The sequence below is a fragment of the Phalacrocorax carbo genome, chromosome 6 (assembly GCF_963921805.1).
Source record: "Phalacrocorax carbo chromosome 6, bPhaCar2.1, whole genome shotgun sequence".
In the NCBI taxonomy this organism is placed as follows: domain Eukaryota; kingdom Metazoa; phylum Chordata; class Aves; order Suliformes; family Phalacrocoracidae; genus Phalacrocorax; species Phalacrocorax carbo.
This window is the reverse complement of record NC_087518.1, coordinates 63,234,898-63,256,270: the sequence shown is the minus strand read 5'-3', so window position 1 is coordinate 63,256,270 and position 21,373 is coordinate 63,234,898. Positions and strand designations below refer to the sequence as shown.

The following is a 21,373-nucleotide window of genomic DNA, read 5'->3' as shown; positions in this document are numbered from 1 at the left end:
TTTATTCAAATGCTACTGCAGAGAATAATTTTTTATTTCTTCCCCCTCCCCCCCCCCCCCCGTGGTTCCTGCCACTACAATATCTCAATACTTCACAGTTCTAATGCTTATTTTGCCCAGTACCTAGGGTGAGGTGACAACCTCCTCCTACATCAGGGGTGCAAGGCAGAGGGAGATCCTATGATTTCTGAGTGCCTTTTTTTCTTTAATACCTAGAATCTGATTTTTCAAGATATTAATAATAGAGAACTCTGAGATTTGAAACATTACTTTGCCCACTTTCTGCTGCAACTGTAGGTGCTCAATAGTTTTGTGAGTCAAAACTCAAATGCAAGCATCCAGAAAATGAGAATACAGTTAACAACTACATGTGAAAAGTATGGTTTAAATAACCTGCTAAATATAAACAGGAGCTTTCTGACAGAAGCTGAGAAAGTCCGGTTTTCTTGGGTGACATTTAATGGCGTTGCCCATGCGAACTTCCTTTCTCTTCATGTACTAGCTTTAATGCTAATTGGTTGATTATCGCAGTCTTTCCTGAAATTCTTTATTTATTGGTTTTCTTTCCAGACCTGTTTGCTGAATTGTCACAAGCTCAGATTTTCTACTTCAGAGGTACCCATCACTTGGAGAGGCAGCGGTGATCTCTAGCTTCATTGTTGTGGTGCGTTTTGGTGTTTTGGTGTTTTGTTTTTTAAAATTTATAAGATTTGCATTTGGCTTAGAGTATTTAGAGCATTTGTGTGGCTATATGTCCAATTTTATACTATTTGGCTAATTGGTGTCAGTAATTACATTCTCTCTTGTGTTTCTCACGCTTAAAAATCAAAAGCAAGGTCTTGTAGAAATCTCTGTAATGTGTGTGTAATAATGCAGAGAGGCAGGGAGAAAAGGTGACAGAAAAGCATGAGAGGACTCTCCAGAGTTTCTGGTAGTAGAGGATCAAAGCAGTTATAAGGAATAAATCTTAAGAATTTACTACAAAAGAAATTTGCAATAAAAGTCTAATCCTGTATATACCGACGTGGTTATTTCCACTCACTTGTTTACAAGGCCTGTTAACCGGAGGAGAAGCTACATGTGCAACTAAGCATTGAAGCAACATCTGCTCTAGCAATATTTACACAAAATTTCAGCTCTTATTTTTAAGAAGTATACCTCCATTTTTTTTACCTTTAGCTTTTGTCTAGCTTTCGCTAATTGTAACAGGTAATGAGCCAGTGTTTTGCAGTTTTATTGTCCGGGGACATAGTTTTAAGGTGAGAAAGCATAGTTAAGTTACTGAAGAAGCTGACGTTCAGTACATAAAAGTGACTATGTAAAGAAATCACGTTTTGTCTTTTAGTAAGAATTTCAGATTTGGAGTTAATACTCTGATGTTTTAGTGTACCAAACTTATTTCACAGTTGGCAAGACACACATTTACGTATTTCAGTGGGACCTCCTCCAGGCATTAGTAAGCGAAGGAGAGAGGACACAGAAAGCATACTGAAATAAATGGATGGCACAGTCAATTTACCGGCCTCGTCTGGGAGCCTCTGCAAAGGCTCAGGCAGTACGGCCTTCTTACAGCTCGCAGTGCGTTTGGCTCATTTTCTGCTCGTAAGTGGCTGCATGCGGTAGCACACAGAGGCAGCGGCCGCAAAGTGGCACGAGAGCGGCGACTCTGAGTTACTTACGTTGACAGCCCAAGCTGTGCCAGATATATCCCGGCAGACATTTATCACATTTAGGCCCTGATGTTCCCTCCTTACACTCACAAAATCCTCTGTCATTACAGCGATCATGGACTGACCCAAAAGGGTTACAATAACAGTCTGCAGAAACAAGACAACACATACACACTGGATTCAGGTCTCCATACGGTGATAATTCATTCAGTACCAACAAAGGGTGCATTTCCAGTGCCAAAGGTAAAGGAAGACTGTCTATTAAGGATATCTGGAGTAGTGACTGTAACTACTGTAGGTCCATTTATTTGTTTGCATATGTCATTTCAGGAAGAGACGTTTTATGACGTGGAGAGAAAAAGTAAACAGAAAAGATATAAAGGGAGAAGATACCGTGTTATTTGAGGATAAGTGATTGTAACAGATTCTCTTTCGGTAAGAATGTTTTTGACAATTTAATGGACGTTAGAAAAGCTTTGCATAGCATGGATATATCAACGTGCCGTCAGGGTGAAATGTTTCGCATTATTAAAATAGGCTTATCTATGTTACTCAATATTTTCAGAAGTGCTGAATGTCTTTACAGGGCTATATAAATGCACTTTACTTATTTCCAAGATAGTCTTCCTTTATAGTTTTGAGCAGTATAATAATTTAGGTAGATATTTGCCATTAAATTGATGAGATTGTATTTATCAGTGACATTAATAAACCTTTTACATATTCCGTGATGAAAAGCTTGAGGTGAGCAGCAATGTAACGCAAAACTTCACGCTGCCATTTTCATTTCTCTCACCTCCCAGTGGGCAGATGGAAAATGCAGTGAGGCTCATGCCCCACTGAATATTTTCCACGTGTTCACCTAATTACAGAATGACTAGGGTAATCCATTTCCTCCCGCAACACCGACCGTGTTGCTCATTCACAGCCCTTTTCTACATCATGATTACAATATCCGAGTCCAGCTTTCAGCTAGCTGAACAGAGAAGACAAGACAGTAGCTAGCAGAGCTCATTTTTGGCACTCCATTCTTCAGTTGATTTATTTGTTTGTTTATTTTAAATGAAGGGCTGTATCTTATCTGTATGTAGCCCCACGTAGACCCAGAGTAACTCCACTGTCAACTGAGACCACAGGCACATTTTGGCAGCATCTGATATCTGCTGCTGTTGAAGGCAAAAGATACACAAATCAATTCCTGAACCTGGGCGACCTGCTGGGAGTCTGGCTATGTAAAGCCAGATTAGTCTGCGAATCAGTGCTAATTTGAGGACTGCCTTTGGCAATTGTTTCCTAGCACTAGGTTAAATCTCAGCGATATTGTAAATGACAAAATGGAGTTGAACTGGGAAGTAAAACATTAAAAAAAAAAATCCAAAGGAAAAAACATAACAGGAAAAAAATTACCGGGAAGACATTTGTCATCTGTTGTCTCAGTGTTTATTAACTATAAATTACAGATGGCACTTGGAACAGTTGGCATGCTGAAAAAGAATAGTTACCTTTGGCAAACAGAGTTCCACAGTAATAACAGAGTCAATTAGCTAGCAAAATTCATTAATGCCGCTGAAAAGTGACACGCCAAAAGTACTGTGCGAGGCTGAGCGGAATTACAGCACAGTGAGCGCCACCTGAAAAGCTGGCAGTTCTGGTGTTAATCGGATGTATGAAATGTTTATGTAAACAGGTATAGAACTGAGATACTTAGTGAATGCAGGAAGTAAGATTTGCTTGAAGAGAGGTTATAGAAAACCTTGAAAGACAAAAAGCTTGGAATTACATTAGAAACGGAAGGCCTGATTCTTGTATGCTAAAAATGGCTTAGTTGGACATAATGAAGTTACAGTGATTTAAACACATGTTTGTGAAAGAAATCTATGGCCCACGGTATCGAATGTTTATGGACACATAATGTTATACTTTCCAGAGAACAAGAACCTGACCCTGAATCACTGAAAGCCTTCCTACTGAACTGTCCCGTAAATGCGTAAGAAGTACCAGGCCCACATTGTGCTGTTTAAGGGAAAGTAGATAGTGGAAACAGAACTTTAAGCCAGGCCCTTTTACAAAAGTAGTAGATCAAATCAGATCACCACGCAGACCCAGTAACCTTTAGTAACTGAATCTGGCCTCCATCTTCCCCAATACAGAACTGATACTATAGACAGGTAACCGACAGAAGTCCACCAAACATCCAAGCTTCTTGTCCAACACAATGTCACAGGCTGTGGAACACTTCTGGAGACCTGCCAAATACTTAACACATTAAAAAACTCAAAAGCCACCATTCCAGTGTGCCACAGGGAGGCAGTCAGTATATCCAGGGTATTAAATAACATTAAATTAAGATTCCCAGATCATCCTAATAAAGCAGACCACACACTAAGTTCCAGGGTGGGGAAAAAACTCCCTGCAGATCTGAATGGGGAAGGAATTTTCCTCCTAACCCCTATCTGGTGACTGTTTGAAGGATGGGAAGACTACAGTAGTAGTTATTTGTTCACTGAGATTCACTATATCAGTGTGATGCTGCCAAAAACCACAATGAAACAAGTAAAAAAGAAGGTTGGGGAAATGGCCTGAAGCTTGCAGGCTCACTGCTCCTCAGGCTGGGCTGACAGTGGCTACAGGACAACCCTCCGGATTCACTTAGCCATATATCATTAGGGTTTCTAGAGAGCTCACAGGTCTTAACTGAACCCTACGTGACTGCAAGGCTGGCTTTCTTATGGGCGTGACAATAATTACCATTTCAGTATTTCTGTTGTAAGGCAAAGGAAATGTTTTATTACTCTGGGTCTACTTGGTGGTTTCCATGCTATCCATGCGTGCCAGTGCGTGTATTCACTGAAATAAAGAGTTATTAGGCCTTTATCAAGCCCTTGTAAAAATAAAAAGCTCTTTGAGTTGTTAAATTCTTTTCCACTGTAAGCATGTCAAGTAAATGATTTTTAACTTTAAAAATACCTCAATTTATTTAGAAACTGCAGTTGCCTGTATGAGGTAATTTTGCAGTTAACTGACAAATCCACAGATTTTTGATATTTCATTTTAGGAAATAAAATTTATTTTGCTTCTAAAGAAATGAAGGGCATAATGAAAATAAATTTAAGCCCACTGTATAATGCGTTGCATTTGGTTCACTGGTAAAAACCTTCTCAGTATTTCAGTTCTTTGAAACTAGTCAGTTTTAAAAAATGAAACATTTTACATTTTCTCCATTTAGTTAGCATCGGCTAAGATTCACAGATTTGCTATCCATGTACTTACCATATATATTTATGAAAAATATATAAGTAGTTTTGATAAACCAGAGCCAAAGCCCTGTTAGCTGCCATTAAACTAGCTTATGCAAACATTTTTCTACATCTAGGGCTGAAGAGGAAAGAATTAGCCTGGAAAAACGAGACTTTCACATGGGAATAAGACTTGCACATGTCACTGGAAATCTGCTTATTATAACGTTCATGCCAACATTCCACTCATACTTCAAACCCAAAGCACTGCTTTTAAACTCAGAGAAAAGAGAAATGAGCATTTCCAATAGAGCAAGACTCTTTGTGCTTGACCTAGAAGGATGATGAATCCATCAACTCTCTCAGAGGTGAGAATACACTACATTTTGCAGGATTAAATCTTAGGAGCCCCAGTTCCTACGCACTTTAAGCACAAACTTCTCTGTTTTCTGAAAAGCTCTTGGGTGTCTGCCTCACTTCACTGACTTTAACCAAGAAGTAGTATGGAACTTAAGTTGGCAACTCAGCTAGGCTAAATACATCTTGTATGCAGTATGATCACTGTGATCCTGAAAACTGTCTTAGTCCAACAAGAATATTATTTATTTGAAACAAATTACCTAATACGCAGGAAACCAGGGTTTGATCCTATAGTCATCTCACATGGGACAATTCTCTTGGGAGCCCAAGAGAATTCTTCCTGCATTAAGGTGGGAGAGTCAGCAAATGCATCATGTTGCCTTTTTTTTTTTTTTTTAAAGACTTTTATTAAGTGAAAGGTTTTAAAATATTTTTTATGCAGAGTCTGGGCAATTTTGAAGTGTACAGTTGTTTTACTAAGACATTCTAAATCCATCACTTGCAAATTAATTTAAAATTTACTTATTTTTTGACTCCTGGTTTATTAACTTCCTCGTCTTACGTAGCTGCAGCTGCTGTCTTAGCATTTCAGTCTACATGGGAAAACAAGTTACTGAATGAGCTGATTAAAAATCCCAGAGTAATTTAGTGTCATATTCATTGGGGCTACTTATGCAGCTGAAATGATACACCCCTGATGTCATACCAATGATGTCTGTCACCTACATCCAATGAATACGAGAGACAGTGGGTTTTTTCGAAGAACATTTGGTTGGGTTAATCTCCTCAGCACAGTCATACAAAATCATGATTTGCCTACTGAAGTTCTTATTAGCTCAGACTAATTAATGTCAAAGGAGATCATGCATTTTCTGAGAGTGTTGCCAAGCAAAGTTAAAACAAGGACAGGTGAAATGCAGTGCGTGGATGGATCTGGGTGTTTATCACGAAATAAAATGTAAATCTGTCAGGCTGCAGACTGAAACAAATAATAGCAACCTAAATAGTTTCTGGTTTGAATCTCAGCAATGGATTATTAAGAACATTAAAATATAATTTATATACCCATAGTCTATTTTGGCTTGAAAAAAAATTTTATAACTCTTTTTGTTTCCTGGAAAATGGAAAGAAAAAAAAAATCACAATGAAAATCCAGAACAGGTTCTACCAATGCTTACGTCTGTAAGAAATTATACAATAAATTCTCCACCTCTGTTACAGCCTTTTGTGGCTACCAGTGAACTACTGGCCATTGTATGAGGCTTCCTTTATTGACTACGTTCACTCTTCACCTAAAGCGTCCTAACTTCTGCCATATACTGTCTGTGGTGACATGAGAACAATGCGCATTCTGCTCGCGTTGATAAAGATCATCTGTTTTTTCCTAGCATGCTTTCTTTATTATGTGCTGACATTTGTCTTTAATTCTGCATTTTGGGTATCTATAGCAGATGCCAGGTCGGAAACACTGCTTTCATCTAGGAACCCCTCTTCTAAACTGACGTCACGTCAAACCGATTTGATGAATTCCGCTCCTAACCACAAGGGTGTAATTTCAGTTTCTCCTCTAAGGCGAGGCAAGGGAACACTGCGCTTGCAGCCCTGTGCCTGGGAGCAGAATCAGCTGCGACGTGTTCTTATGAAATCTCAGTGAGTAAAAGGGCTTAATAAACACCACTCCCCATGTCCTATTGATGCAGCTGGCAACTTTTGTAGGTCTCTAGGCACGTATTCAAGAGTCTGTATTAGGAATACCGAAAGTTAGACTGGGAACAGGTATTTATGGCTCAACCCTTCGGTTTTCACATGCACAACTCTGGTGTGGCTCCCTCCTGCAGAAGGAGAGCACAATCAGTTTCTCAGGGGCTTCCTGGGCAAGTCTTCCCAGGACCCTTAGCCAGGGAGGTTCATCGTCGTATACAGATTCAAAATACCTCCTTGGGGCTACAGGGGCAACGGAAATGAGGCGAGAAGTCTACACAGATGTTCTTATCCATTGAAAAAGCTCATTCTGGCTCAACTGGCAAGTAAGCAGCAGTGGTTCCTAGCAGCTGCCTGTAGCTGAAAAGGCACAGAAGAAAAGCCGCAGTTACCCCGGGACTGACCTATGCACACATTTTCATCGTCCAGCTCTGCAGAAGCATTTCTGAAGTAGCCCAGCCTGCATAACTCACAGTGCTGACCTCTAGTGTTGTGCTTACAGCTCACGCAAATGACCGTATTGAGCAGCTCGATGTAACTGCACCGGTTGGAGTGCCCGAAGCATTCACAGTCTTTCAAGGAAGAACAGAAATGTATACAAAATGTATACGGCAGCAGAGTAATAGCACATTACATGCTTAGTAAAAATGAACCATGAACAGAAGTATGAATGAATGGCACACACATGTTAATCAATGTAACATGGACAACAGCAGATGTTTATCTGCAATGGAAGTGAGGTTTGTTTCAGGCAGGTTAGCGTGGCCCGACGACCATGGCATGACGTCGAAGATTGGCTGTTGTTGGCAGACCTGATGGAACTGAAGCATTTGCAGTTGTGAACCTTTCAGGGGTACTGGAGGCTCAGTTTCGCTGATAGGAATGCTCATCTTTCTGCACATTTGAGATGAATATAAATCCAGACATGGGAGAAACTTCCTCATATTAGAAATATTAAATACAGTGGACAAAACTGTCAAACTTCATCATGCTTAAATCCACAACTGTAAGTAAAATAAAAGCTTTGTTCTGACGTAAATGGCGAGTATTCAAAAATGCTACTGAGCTCGGGGTACTGTAACTGGTAGACACCTTGGGAACCAGACTGTTTCATTCCAAGACCAAACACATCTCTAGTTTGACAATTTTGGCCAGCACCTCCTAAAACAATTAACAGAGAAGAAAAGGAAAGAGGAGAGCTACTTCTGCTGTACTTCTGGGGTAAGCATTAATGCATGTTTATATTCTGAGATAAAAACAATTGGGCCAGAGAAGATAATGAAAACTCCCAAATGTGTACGGAGTAGAAAGTGTGCTTACTGCAGCCATCTGAAATGCAGCTGGCACGGCAGCCGCCTGTTAAAAACCCCTGCGTTAAACAGACTGCTAGTGCCTTTTAGTCTTTAGTCACAAGCAATGCTTGGTTTTATGCAGAAAGAAGCAGAAATTAGAAATGTATCAATATCATTTACAGAAGGCACAGCTATGCTTTGTGTAGAAAGCTTGTGTAAGGCTGACCACGCAGCTCTCAGATTACGAGCCCGGAATGAATGCAAGAGAGGTTATTAGGAAGATCAGAGAAGTACAGAGCCTATTTAAAAAGCGAAGACTAGGATAATTTGGCTTGTTTAGTCCAGGAAACTGAAGACGGGACATCACTGGGCTATAAATACAGCAAGGAGACAGCCTTCTGCACCCTAAGTGAGTATCTGCGCTAATGCACAACACTGGCACAAGAGCAAGTGGGTGTTAAGGGGCTATGGAGAAATTTCAGCTGGAAATTAGGAGATGGTATCTAGCCATTAGGGGCACCCAGCTTCTCGAACACTCTTCCGATTTGTAGGAGAAATGCTGATGCTTTAGGGATGTAGTTTATTAACTGGTGAAAGAGATTATGGTACGTTTCCTGCAGTAACAGAGTACTAGATGCAGTGGCTCGGAAGGGCTTCAAGGACTTGAAGTCAGCTTAGCCTGTAATTAGATAAAGCAGTAGCTGAGGGTGTAAAGTGTTTCCATACGTGACGGGCCAAGTCCCCTGTGCTGCCGTTCCTGGGGTAGGCTGCTGATGATACCTGGGCACCTAATAAACCTGCCGGTTGTTGGCATAGGGTGTCAGAGACAGTATCTGCGCTTGCCTGTGTTTTTATAAAGGAATAGCAATACCGATACACGTTTATGAGTATGTTACGCGCACCTAATACCTATGTATTTCTCTGGCCGTTGTCTGACGTGGTGAACCGTAAATAAATAACATCTTTTCTTATATGGTACAACACTTAGCACAACATATGCTTCAATGTTGAGAGCTGCCTTTCTGCTGCCAGGAAACATTAATTCAATTTACATATGCCCATTGAGCTAACATACATGAATTCTTGTTCTCTTCAGTGTTATCCTGCTAAACTGATGTGGTTCATGCCAGTCTGATAATTTTGATGCCTATAACTGCTGGCGTGCACTAAAACATTTGGTGTATCAGTTTCCGTGTGTTACTACTTGACGTAATTGAGGGGGGAGGAAAAAAGTGTGAATGTTTGTTGTCTCTTGCAGCTGGTCAGTATGATTCAGCATCTCGGCCGGCCACCTGGCAGCATTTCTCCCCTGGTATATCCATCTTGCTCAAGTAAAAGTGCCTGTGTGGGGTTGAGGCAACAGATCTAGGTGTGGAAACTAGCACTAGCAAACAGGAGTCATGGGAAAATTGTTACGATTGTACGCTTTTATGCGTTTGACACTTAAAATGAGACAACTGGCTAGTGATAAGCAATCTGACTCTTCGGCATCTCAGATCCAGAAGCGATGCTGTCTTAAGTCTCCCTGTCTGACAAAGGACCTGCCTTCTGCTGCCGTTAGAAAATTTATTTTGGTGAGATGATGCTGTGCTGGTATGTTTGTCAGGCTTGTGGCTAAACATAATCATGCCCTAGGTGAATTTAGAGGAGATAATTTGCCTTGTTTCTCGAATCGGTAACAGGCAGCAGAGCACTACATTTTTATGTTTCAAAAATACGCAGACTATAAAGAAGTGCCAGTACATCAGACTTCTTGATGTCTACAGACTGCATCATCTTTTGTGTTTAAAGTAGCAGAAAGAAATTGAGAATATTCTGTGAATGACTGACTGCACCACTTCCACTCTGAAATTGTGATGTGACCTGCAGTAATATGGCTACTAGACATAATCAGCTATTACAAAAGCACAGGAAACAAAGCTACACATGAAGTAATTCACTCTGTAACAAGGCTTGCTCCAAGTTATCATTTGGACTAAAGGAACATCTAATAATTACAAAGGGCTCAGTCTGATGTACACACATGCTCCTAAACATACGCAGAAGGACGACCCAAGTTCAGATGTGGCTCATCAACATTAAAGGTAAACAGTGAGACCAGTTCTTATACTTGGCTGCACTCCTTTGGGTACTGTTCTTTTTTAACACCCATGCTGCGTGAAAGAAGCCTTTGTCTCAAAGTGAACTTATACTAAGCTATAGGAAAGTTCTAGGAATCTTGGTCATCAGGCTGGTAAATGCTATATGGTACACTAAAAAACCCGGTTAACTCAAAAACAGTCTAACACCTGGTCAAAGATTAGCCATGGCAAAGGAAAAAAAAACAGCATGGCAAGTAACAATTAAATCAATTTTTTGCTAATTTTGCTTCCCGCCCCTTCCCCACTCTATTAGTGACATAAAATGAAGTTATTTTGCTTACTGCTGTTGGCCCGATCAGTGAATCATTATTACATCCCCCTGTGTTTATCAAAAAAGCTATGTAAAGGGTCCTCAAATGATTGAAATGGAATTACTTTCACCACTGGCTACATGAGCTGCTACCCTAAACCGCTCAAACATAACGTGTAGAACTGCATTCAGCATCTTGCCAGCTGGGAAGCTAATACCTGTCAATGCTGTATGGCCTTTCTAGCTTGTGTGGTTCACCTTAACCAGCACACCAAGACCAGAAAGTACCCTGCTTATTAGACTTGCCAGAAGCACAGCTTAAGATTTTTAGGCACGTGTCCCTGGCTAGCAGCCAAATCACTTCCATGCGCTGGCAAAGCCATGCAATCACTGGAAGAGATGAGGGAAAGTATCAAAATCAGGCTGCAAATGGTTACCCACAATGAAATGACATGAGCTTACAGTGCCAGAAAATGCTGGTTTCAGTTCCGAGTACCACGTCAGGAAAGACACAGATAAACTGGGTACAGTTTAAAGCTGAATAACAGTAAGGAGTAAATGGTTTGGAAAATAAAACCTCAGGGGAGAGGAAAAGATAGCTACATAGGGGTTTAACATGGAGAAAAAAGGGAGAAGAGATAGCCATGTTAGACTTGATAATTGTCTTTGGATGATTCAGGAATTGTCAAATCCTTTGCCAACTCACAGAAGGATTGACTGTGTGAGCCTTTAAAGCCTATTTCCAACGCAATGATTCTACTGCAGCAATCTTGATCCTGTTGCAGAAAGCATGATCAAATTACCCATTGAAGGAGGCTCATAAAGGGGTTGGTCGTTTCTTTTTTTCTACAAATGGCGTATTTCCCCCCCATTACAATGCTCTGCGTTTACATCTTTGAGATGACAGACTATTGTGCTGTGGGGACACGGTTCAGCCGAAGCTAAAACATGAAACGTCATCACATGAAACAACAGTAAACACACGCGGAAGGGAAGCATAATTTTTAAACTAAGATGGGTAATGCATGAGACGATGCTCACTGTCATTTTCTGATTAAAAGCACAGAGTATTTCAAGAAAAGTGCATTCAGAAATCATTCAACTGTTTTTTCTTTTTCATTTTCCAGTGACTCTGTGTTCCTCCACATAACGCCAGCAAAAGGCAAACAGGATATTTCGTTGTAACCTTAGAAATGACCCGCTTCATAACAGACAGTACGGCTTGTTATCACAGTCTCATTGAATGGGTGAAACTACGTTCAAACATTTGTTAATACCCCTATTCCTTATTAAGATGTGTTTCATGAGTAATGAGATATTCACAATAGCTACAGAAAGACAGAACATCTTTATACATACTCTTTACAGATAAATTGATGAGGAAGAACAATGAGCTCTCAGGGCTCAGGCTGAGAACGACAGATATGCAAACGAAACAGGCCGCCTATACGTCAGAGCGAATATTGGCATCCTTCATTATGCCCATATAATTCCATTATTTTGATAAAACACTGAAACATCAGTTCAAACCGTAATGCCTACACTCTGAATTTGCACACTGTTACAGTAAAATGAAGATGTAAGGCACACTTACAATGCATTAACAGACATAACTATGCATTACACTCCATGGCAGTTAGAGATACTTCTGAGGACACGGACAGTGACGTTTAATGTATTGTTGGCCCTCAACTAACCTGCTTATGCATCCTCTTTTACAATTTATGCATATCAGTGAGGAAAACAAGGCTACAGCGAGCATTTGCTTTCTAGGCAACAATCTAAATGGTCATATTCGTACATTTAACTCTGTTATAAACAAATGCTACGTCACTTTATGCGCCAGCAGTGGCTGCCTAAGAAGCATATTTATGATTGCCTTTGTATGGCTTATGTTGATGCGACTTAGTGTCTCTGCAGTTGCCGATGAAGATGCCTCACCAGTAAGCTGACGGGTACACTCCACAGATATTCCAGATTCATACAGTGCGATGTTTTCACAACACAGAGCACTATGGGACCACTGTATGAATCCAAGAATTCCTACCTCTCTTGTGGTTTGCAACTTGAACGGAAGAAACAGTTGACATAGCTAATTTGGGAGCAACTGGATAGGTAATAAAATGAACAGTAAATTAGAAAAGGTATCATATAGGAACAAATCAAAAGATTAAAATCAATGCCTTTATTTTCTAACTTTTAAATTAACTTTGACAGTGGTTCTTGTTTTGTAAGGAAAGGGTGAGCGTTAGGGAGAATGAGTCGTATCCTATCAACTATTGAACCACCTGAGCTGTAATGTCCAAGATAGGGAAAGGGAACGTAATTCACATCTACGCGCTTCGGCAGTTTGCGTCAGAGGTTATTTGGTGGCTTCTCCCAGTCCATGACCAATGACTGTGTGGTAACCAGAGTGGTCTGCAAAGGGTTTCATTAAATATGCATGCATATTCTGGCCTAATAGCATAAAGCAAACAACAAAATAGTATTAGGTATAGGCAGATTTCTGTCATTATTCTCTTCTTACGCTATCCCTGACTGAAGCACTTCATCAACAATAAATGTTAAACATTGTAACGTGTGCCGCAAACATATAATCTGAATAGAAACGCTTTTAAGCTTTTCTGTTTCATGCTCCCTAACAACACGTCAAAACTGCATTTACTAGAACTCTTATTCTGGGGGAAGAAACAGCGAGTAATTTTGTACTGTTCAGGACAGATTTAGCAATGAAATTAAGTCATAGATCACAGGAAATATAATTAAACTCTGAAATCCATTAGAAATGCTAAGTATCATTTCACTGGGAATGTTTTGATTTTAAATTCCTGTGAATAACGTCGGCTAATCCTTACAGAGAGCCGAGGAGCAGAAATCAATCTGGATGGTTTTTTTGTTTGTTTAAGGAACACATCCCAAAGCTTGTGAAATATAACACGGGCTCAGTGAAGTTATTGGAACGCTAAGTATCACTTCAGCATGGATATTTAATTTAAAATATATGTGAATAATGCAAACTGAAGTGCATTGCCAATCCTTTTAGAGAGCACAGATCAATTAGTATTTTCTGGTTTGTTGGGCACACAGAAACTTGCACATATAACAGGGTAGATTTTATACATATGTGCATATGTTTTGATTTGGTCATAGCGATTAATTGATTTAACTACAGCCCTTCCAGTGTAATTCCTCAACAGGTTTCCAATACGTCTTGTTCAGCTTAGTAGCTATTTCCTAGATCACCTTTTTCTTAATTTTATTCTCCATCTGTATGTGTTATAGCACAGAAAGGACACTCTTTGAACAGTCAAAGCGAGCCACAGGCCAGATTTCTGCAGGGGATTTTTTGGGAGCGCAGGGCAGTAAATAAGGAGAACAAAAGAATGTTATTTTTTATAATGAATAACCACTTTGAAATGTGAAGTACAGCTGAGTACAACTTCAAATAACAAAGAACCTTACTTCTATTAGTCGTCTTAAAAAGTTGTTCTGTCTCTTTCAGGGCTAATCATTCGTGCCAAAGACTGCGAGTAACTTTTTGTGTGGCACTCAGATTGCAGAAAACTGGGAGTCTGTCCTGCAGAGACCTTGCCTGTATGGTGGATGGCACGCAAGCTGAGCATGCCTCTCAGCTCACTTGGGAAAATGGAGCGGAAACAAGACGTTAAAACTGGGTTTGATGTAGACAATAACAACCTTTCTCACTCAAGCATCTCGAAACTTCCTCAAAATATAGACTGCTGCCTAAGCAAGTCCAACATCATCTAGGGCTTTCTGTTATGTCAGTACTTATAACCTGCACGTCTGCTTCTCCAGACTTCTTGCAGCAGTGATGATGTGCGTAACCTCAGTGTTGGAAGACTTTCCAGGTAAGGTTTGTTTTAAGGTTATTTTCTCACCGGATAGCATTACTTTGCACCAGAAGAAAAAATGAGTTGGATTATCATTGTTGCTACTTTTGCCACCATGTGGGACTCCTTGAAAGAAATGTCAGTAATTTTAGATCACTAGGAATTTTACAGCATCCTACCTTGGTTTGGTTTAGAAACCTCAAGGGAAGAAATATTCGGCCATATCCTATCAAACTTTGGAGGATCTGCATGCATCAGGAAAAATCAGGTTGTGTTATTTACATCTGTGATATTGTTCTAAACACGCAAGCACACGGACAAAGACATAGATTACAAACATCCATTACGGGACTAGGCTAGGTTGCGCTTGAACAGTACGTGACTCCACAGTGAACAAGAACACAAGCAATTGATGATTCCCAAAACACCAAGTGGACACAAAATACTGTGCGTAACGATTTATCTTCCATGGTTTAAAATATAATTTTCCTTGATGAGAAGACATCCTAGACCAATATATGTGATTCTAACACCAGGACCAAAACAGGAACATAGTCTGCTAAATCTGCTCTGTAGAGATAAAACGACAGTATCAGACAAATATGGCTTTCTTACCAAAGACACATATCTTACCATAACATCCTGTTTTAGGGCCTTTTGAGTGAAATATATTTCTGCTATCAGAAGAAATATATTTACCAGTAGAGTGGGCCTTTTCTTTTGCTCTCACACTTTTGTGTGTTGTATCTATTTCCTATCTCCTCTACTAGTATATTTTACAGCTTGATGTGTTTTTGTGTGGGAACCTTAAATGCCTACATTTTTTGAAGGCCCCACATAACGTGTTACCTACATGTAGAAGCATTTTGTCTCTCAGTTGAAAGAATTAGCCATGCCTCTTTAGAGCTTCACCTCCTTTGGGCTATGTGCTCTGGGGCTGGGGGAGTGGGGAGTGATAATCCTTAGCAGAATGTTGCTCAGCGTTAGGGCTGAAAGTAAAGGGGATGGGGTTGCGGGAGGAGAAAACAAAGCTTTTCTTTGGGCCCTGATCTGGGAAATGGTATTTATACTCTCCTCCTTTTCCTGTTTTAATCTCTTCTCTATTTTCATCTGCCTAGGGTTGAACATCAGATTTGCACTGCATTTTTGTCATCGTCTGTGACTACTGCAGCAATTGTGTCCTTTCCGAGCTGAACAGAATTTTCCTTAATGGTCGCATCAGCCTATGTAGTGGTGATCTTAGTGGGGAGAGAGCTATGTCTCCAGTTCTACCTACAAGGAACCCAGTGGGGTAGTGAGTAGGTTGCAGTTGGCACAGCCTGGACGGCGTTATGGGGCTAGGCTTATAGGTCTTTTGGAAGAAGGTGTGTTTTACTGTTACATCCACCTTAGCAGAAGACCTGCAGGGATGCTATGACAAAAAGACTGGGACTTCAAACACCTGATGTAAAAGGAGGAGATTATTTTTCTCGATAATACTCTGACCCATTTGTCCAGGATGAAGAGAAATTGGCTGGGTGGGGATGGCTGTCCCAAGGGTCCTCCCACATAGAGAACAGTTCAAGGCAAGGATGATGCCTTCCACTGTGCCATTTACTGTTAGGTAGTCTGCTGCAACTGAATCAGTCAGGTTGTGATATAATCGCATCATTACATTAAATTCTTGCAGTTTTGTGCTATTTCCTTATCAGTCAAGAACATGGAAGACAGAAAAAGAGTCAGTTTGGTAGATTCTCAGTCTATGTATTGATCAAAAATAACCTGCCTCTACTGGTCAGATCCACCAATTCACACACATAGGAAGGGCAACCACAATAGTCAGAATGTATGACAATAGGTATCTAAAAGCCGTACTTACTCAGGTAGCCTGATAACCCAAGCCCACTGAAAGACTAATTCCATGCACCTGAGACACCACCTTCCTCCTCCTCCTCCTGAAACACTGACTGACTGACTGGTTATGTTAAAGAGGTTTCGAGCACATGCACGAATTACGTGCACAGTTAATCCACTGTTAAAGTTTTGGTAGTTTTAGGAACACTTAGGCTTGACCTAATGATTTTAAAGGGACTGGACATCAGAGAATAGATATAAAAATCACGAGCTAAAAAAGGAAAAGCAATCTTTATTGACTACTTGGCCCTGCTGTCCCCTGAGCCTTTTTTCCTTTTAGCTGTTGTGCAACATCAGGGTTGTTGCAGAAAACCTGAAACATTTCAAACCAGAGCTGCCAAAATCGTCCTTCTGTTGTTGAACACTGTGTAGCACACCTACTCCAAAAAATTCATATGCATAATGGTCTTCAACTGAAATGGCCTAGGTATTACCAGAAGTAAAAGTAATAGTGTTAAAGCTTTGTAATGCCTTAGGACTAACCATCTGGAATATCTGTCATTTAATAAACTCTAAGTCCTATATAGGAAATCAGATATTTTATATAAGCTGGTTCATATAATCAATAATATCTCACCTATAACATTATTCTGATGATGATTTCCCCAAGTAATCTCTTGTCCAAATAAAATCATTACTTGTATGACAGAAAAATCAGTGTCACATATTTCTTTGCGTTCCTGCAAATGCTATAGATCCGTGCTCATTTTAGCAAGCTTACTTAAAAAGGAGGTTGTGACTTCCTGCAAAATAATTAAAAATTCCCTGACCCTTTAAATGAGATTCCATTGCACTGCGCGTCTTCATGGACATCCAACACAATGAAGAGCGTATTTACAGTGCCTGAAGATTATGATTTAATTATAATTACTAGTGATCATTACTAGTTATTAGTGATAAATATAGCCATCTCAGAAGGGACTTCTGTAGGTTATTCGTTCCACCCTTTGCTCATAGCAGGGTCAACTTCAAAGTTAGATGAGGTTGTTCACGGTCATATCCAGCTGAGACCGGCTGCGGTATTCAGTGTCTCTGGGCTCCCTGGTAATGTGGTTAATGCTCCCAGGGACTTAATGATTCCATTATGTGCTGCTTTATTTTTTTTAAGCCTTTGGTAAAGATAATATTTTTTTCTTATATCCTCCTTCATGATACAGGTTTCTTGATAAAGGCCTTTCTTCTTATCTTTGAAATTTTCTGGGTTTAGTGGTTGGGTTTTTTTTCTTTTTTCGTTTTCTTTAATGGAGACACCTTTAAATGCTTTATCTAAAAAGGTATGTGAGACCTCCAAGTCAAGGAGTGTTGACTGTCGTTCCCACAAGTGTACCGGAGCAGATGACTCATCCTTTGAACAGGCACTGAGAAGACTCATTTAGCAGCTAGTTATTCTTTTATAGCAACTTGTGAAAATATTTCTAGTCCTCAGTGATTACCACTGAGCATTTTATTTATAGAGAAGTTGACTAGATAAACCAAGCTTTTCCAGAACAGTTCCATGTACGGACACTGTATTCTGTAATTAAAGGAATTATTTTCCAGAATAATTACTGAATTGTGGTGTAGGTATTCTAGAAGATATATGTCTACTGTAATATATGCTATGACAGTTATTCTGGGCACACAAGCCTACAGAAATGTGAAAAAGAGTTTCTAAAAGTACATTTTTGTGTTATTATTTAAAAGTGAAGCTACTGTAGGCACCTTTGAGAGTAGAGGTATGTGAGCTATGTAACTGAGCAGAAAAATCAGATATGACATTTTAAATTTGCCTTGGAAATTTCTGCATTTTTAGTTACTGTTGTTCCAAAGCCAATTATAGGCAGAAAATAACTACTGGGGAAAAAAAAAATAAATCTTACTTTCATGAAGTAAGGAGCAACTGATTGCATGATATTTATTAGGTGTACGATCATTTCTGTTCTTTTCCTCCCAGTCCTTTTTTTGGGATATACAGTGTCACAATTACCTCTGATATTAAACAAAGAAACTCTGTCTCAGCTATTCACTGGAAGTGCAGCCTGCACCATGGGCTACGCAGCGGTTTCAGCCTGGGGAAACAGTGGAAATGAACGGGTAGTTTCCCCCTGATCCAGCCAGACAGCTGCGCACGAAGCAAACCTGCCCTGGCGCTGACAGAAATCAGTCGGCACGTCGTTGGCTTCTCACTCCAACAAAGTCCTGAGCTGGCGGTAAATTTAAAATGCATTCCCACTGAGAGGGGCTGTCCTTCCTCGCGGGTGAGGAGAGCAGCTGAGGGAGCATGCGACGACTACGTTGCTGCCCGGGCATCTGCGCCCTACGCAGACTTGCGTATTTCCATCTCCTCAGCTGTTCCTGCTGACCCGCTCCACGAACAATGCGCTCACTGAAACCACTGCTACGAACTCAGCAAGTCATAAATAACGCTCACTGTAACGGCAGACAGGGAGCACTTGTGCTGACAGCTAGCATTGCTTATTTAATTTATAATAACAATAAGGAACCCAAGTGAGAGACGCTGATTATTATGTTTTTTAACTTTCCTTCAACTTCTACTTAAAACACGAAAACCGTTTAAGAATTGTCAATGTAAGCTCAATGATTCTAGTAGAAGTCCATGTTTCTAGTCACAAAAAAACTGGCCTTGCCACTGCCTGTTTTAAGCCACGAGTAGCTGAGAGTAAATATCTATTCTAAAATATAGATGTCTGCTGAGCACAGCGGAATTGTATGTGTGACAGTGGGTTTAGCTGTTAATATTAAACAAAAAATTAGGGATAATAAAAAATAATGCTCACTGAAATCAATGGCAGGTCTAGTAGCGGCTGGAATAATTGGGTGTGTTTATATCAGATCGTACTCCATCACTTATTGCAAAGCTCACACTATCGTTATTACAGCATTTCTATCTCACTGGGTCTGTCTGAGGTCACGATAACCTTCCTCACATAAAATTTGCCTTTCAGCACTTTCATAACACTGCAAAATCTAACTCATCAAAAGGGATGAAATGCTGAAAGTTTTTTTTTTTTAAATCACCCTTTTATTTTATAAAGTTTTAAAAAATGCTTGGCCAACGTCAGGCAATCTTTTTTGGAGCAACGTAGGAAGTTTCATACCTGTTCCTTTGAAGAAAGGAGAATTCTGCATAAATGTGTAGATGTTGTTGTTTTATGGCAGCTCCTCAGCCATAACAGCTTTTATAACTGTTGGAAGAATTTAAATGCAATTAGTCCTTTATGTGTCCACTTGCTGCCTTAGAGTAAAAGAAAGTGATCTTTTTAGAGGCTTTAAAGAAAAAAATAATCCAATGATCCAGCTCTGGAAACATTTAGGTATCACCAAAAATTCCACTGATTTTAACAAACGTGTTGGGTAGGTCTCAAACTAATGTGGTCTGAGGGAATATTCTTCAGTTGTCGGTATTTCTGCTAAAAAATCTGCAAAAGCGCACAATGAATTCAAGTATTTTTGGAGGGAAATATTTAGGTACCTTCTGATGACAAAAAAATGTAAATTATTCTGTTGATAGTTTGCGGGGTTGTTCCTCTTTATTTTGATTGATTCTGCTTTTTCCTACAAAGATGCTGGAATTGGCTGGTCGACTAGGATTACTGTACAGTAATTCACAACCGATGAAGAACAGTAAATCAAGATCTTTTCTTGAAAATCAGAATGCTGATTTGGAAACCTCATTCTTCCCTTATACTCCATGAAATAAACTGATTACATGTCTAAGGGACAGGAAGAAAAAGAGGAGAGGGTAAAATATCAAAGTGCATTTTTTCCTAGCAATTGCTGCCCGAGCTTTGTAGATGATTAGATTTTTAAATATCTTCGTGGATCATGTCTGCTCTCTATAAACTTCCCCGAGTAACTGTAGCTAAACTTGCGTGTTTTACGTGGGTACTATGCTACATATTGAAGCACTGATATCGTATTTTCTACAGTGTCCTATCACTTGACTGTTTGTTAATGGTTAAAACAAAGATAATTGTGAACTAAGTAATATCCCATATAATACAGCAAATAAAAAACCACAGAAAGACAATCTGACTGCCACAGTGATTTTAACTAACCCAAGCTGATGAAGGTGAACTCAAAAACAATACTAGACTGTCAGTGGCCACGTCTACTGGACTGGTGAGAACGGCTCTTCTTATCTGTTAAAATTGGTGGATCTGGCAAAAAAAAAAAAGTGAAACAAAAGCTCCCCCAAATCCCACCCCACCAACCTTTTGGGGGTCCCTGGAGCAGCGCTGGCACTTTCTGGCCCTGCACTCGAAAGCACGCCGCAAAGCGATCGCTCCCGCGCAGCGCTGGGGTCAGCCCGGCGCGCTGCTTCCAGGGTGCCGCCCGACTCGTGCAGAAGAAAACTGGCTTCGTTATGACTCCCACCAGGCAACTAAACTGCTCGCAACGCCTTTTCTTTAGAACGTTAGATTTCTGTCAGATCCAGCGTTCACATGAGTGTGTTGCACCACGTAGGCGATCAGTATTTTCTTTCAGCCCCGTAATGTTGTAATATAATGGAAAATCTAATTGCTAAAGTGAAAAATTCTCAGTGCTTCTAAGTATTGAAGTAAAGGAGGGAAAACAAATACTGTTACTGGCTTCATATTATAATCAATTACTTAGATAAGGTCATTGCCTTAGACTAGGAGCCCGATTAGAAGTATTATTTATTAAAAAGTCAGATTTGGATAAAATTGGATGGAAATGAGAACATTTTGCTAGTATGTCCAAGATAATATGTACAGTCTGGAGACAATATTTAAATGTGCTGAGCAGATAAACATCTTAATGGTCTCTCAACAGTACAGTGCTCTCTGTAAAACTTGACCTCGAGTAATAATGGACCAGTAACGTGCAACCTAGTTACGCATGTTTACATCCTACCGACGTATGTGGGTGTTGTGTATGTACTCGAGACCGGAGCCTGGCATTGTAATGGATTTGATCCCCTGTCTGCAAGTTAATGAGAGAACTTCTCCATTACC

The 21,373-nt window shown here is 40.0% G+C and overlaps 1 protein-coding gene across 4 annotated transcripts in view; it reads right to left on the bottom strand.

Moving 5' to 3' along the window:
• NTNG1 (netrin G1) overlaps nucleotides 1–21,373 on the bottom strand; it is a 157,014-nt gene that overhangs the window by 23,787 nt on the left and 111,854 nt on the right. For 2 of the 4 annotated variants that reach the window (XM_064455627.1, XM_064455628.1), the window contains exon 6: nucleotides 14,681–14,746. The exons of 1 other annotated variant lie outside the window; for it this stretch is intronic. In XM_064455627.1, coding sequence (XP_064311697.1) covers nucleotides 14,681–14,746 — 66 coding nt within the window. Of the gene's footprint in view, nucleotides 1–1,679; nucleotides 1,818–7,371; nucleotides 7,540–12,697; nucleotides 12,758–14,680; nucleotides 14,747–21,373 lie in introns of all 4 variants that reach the window. One more of the 4 variants, XM_064455630.1, reaches the window with a different exon arrangement.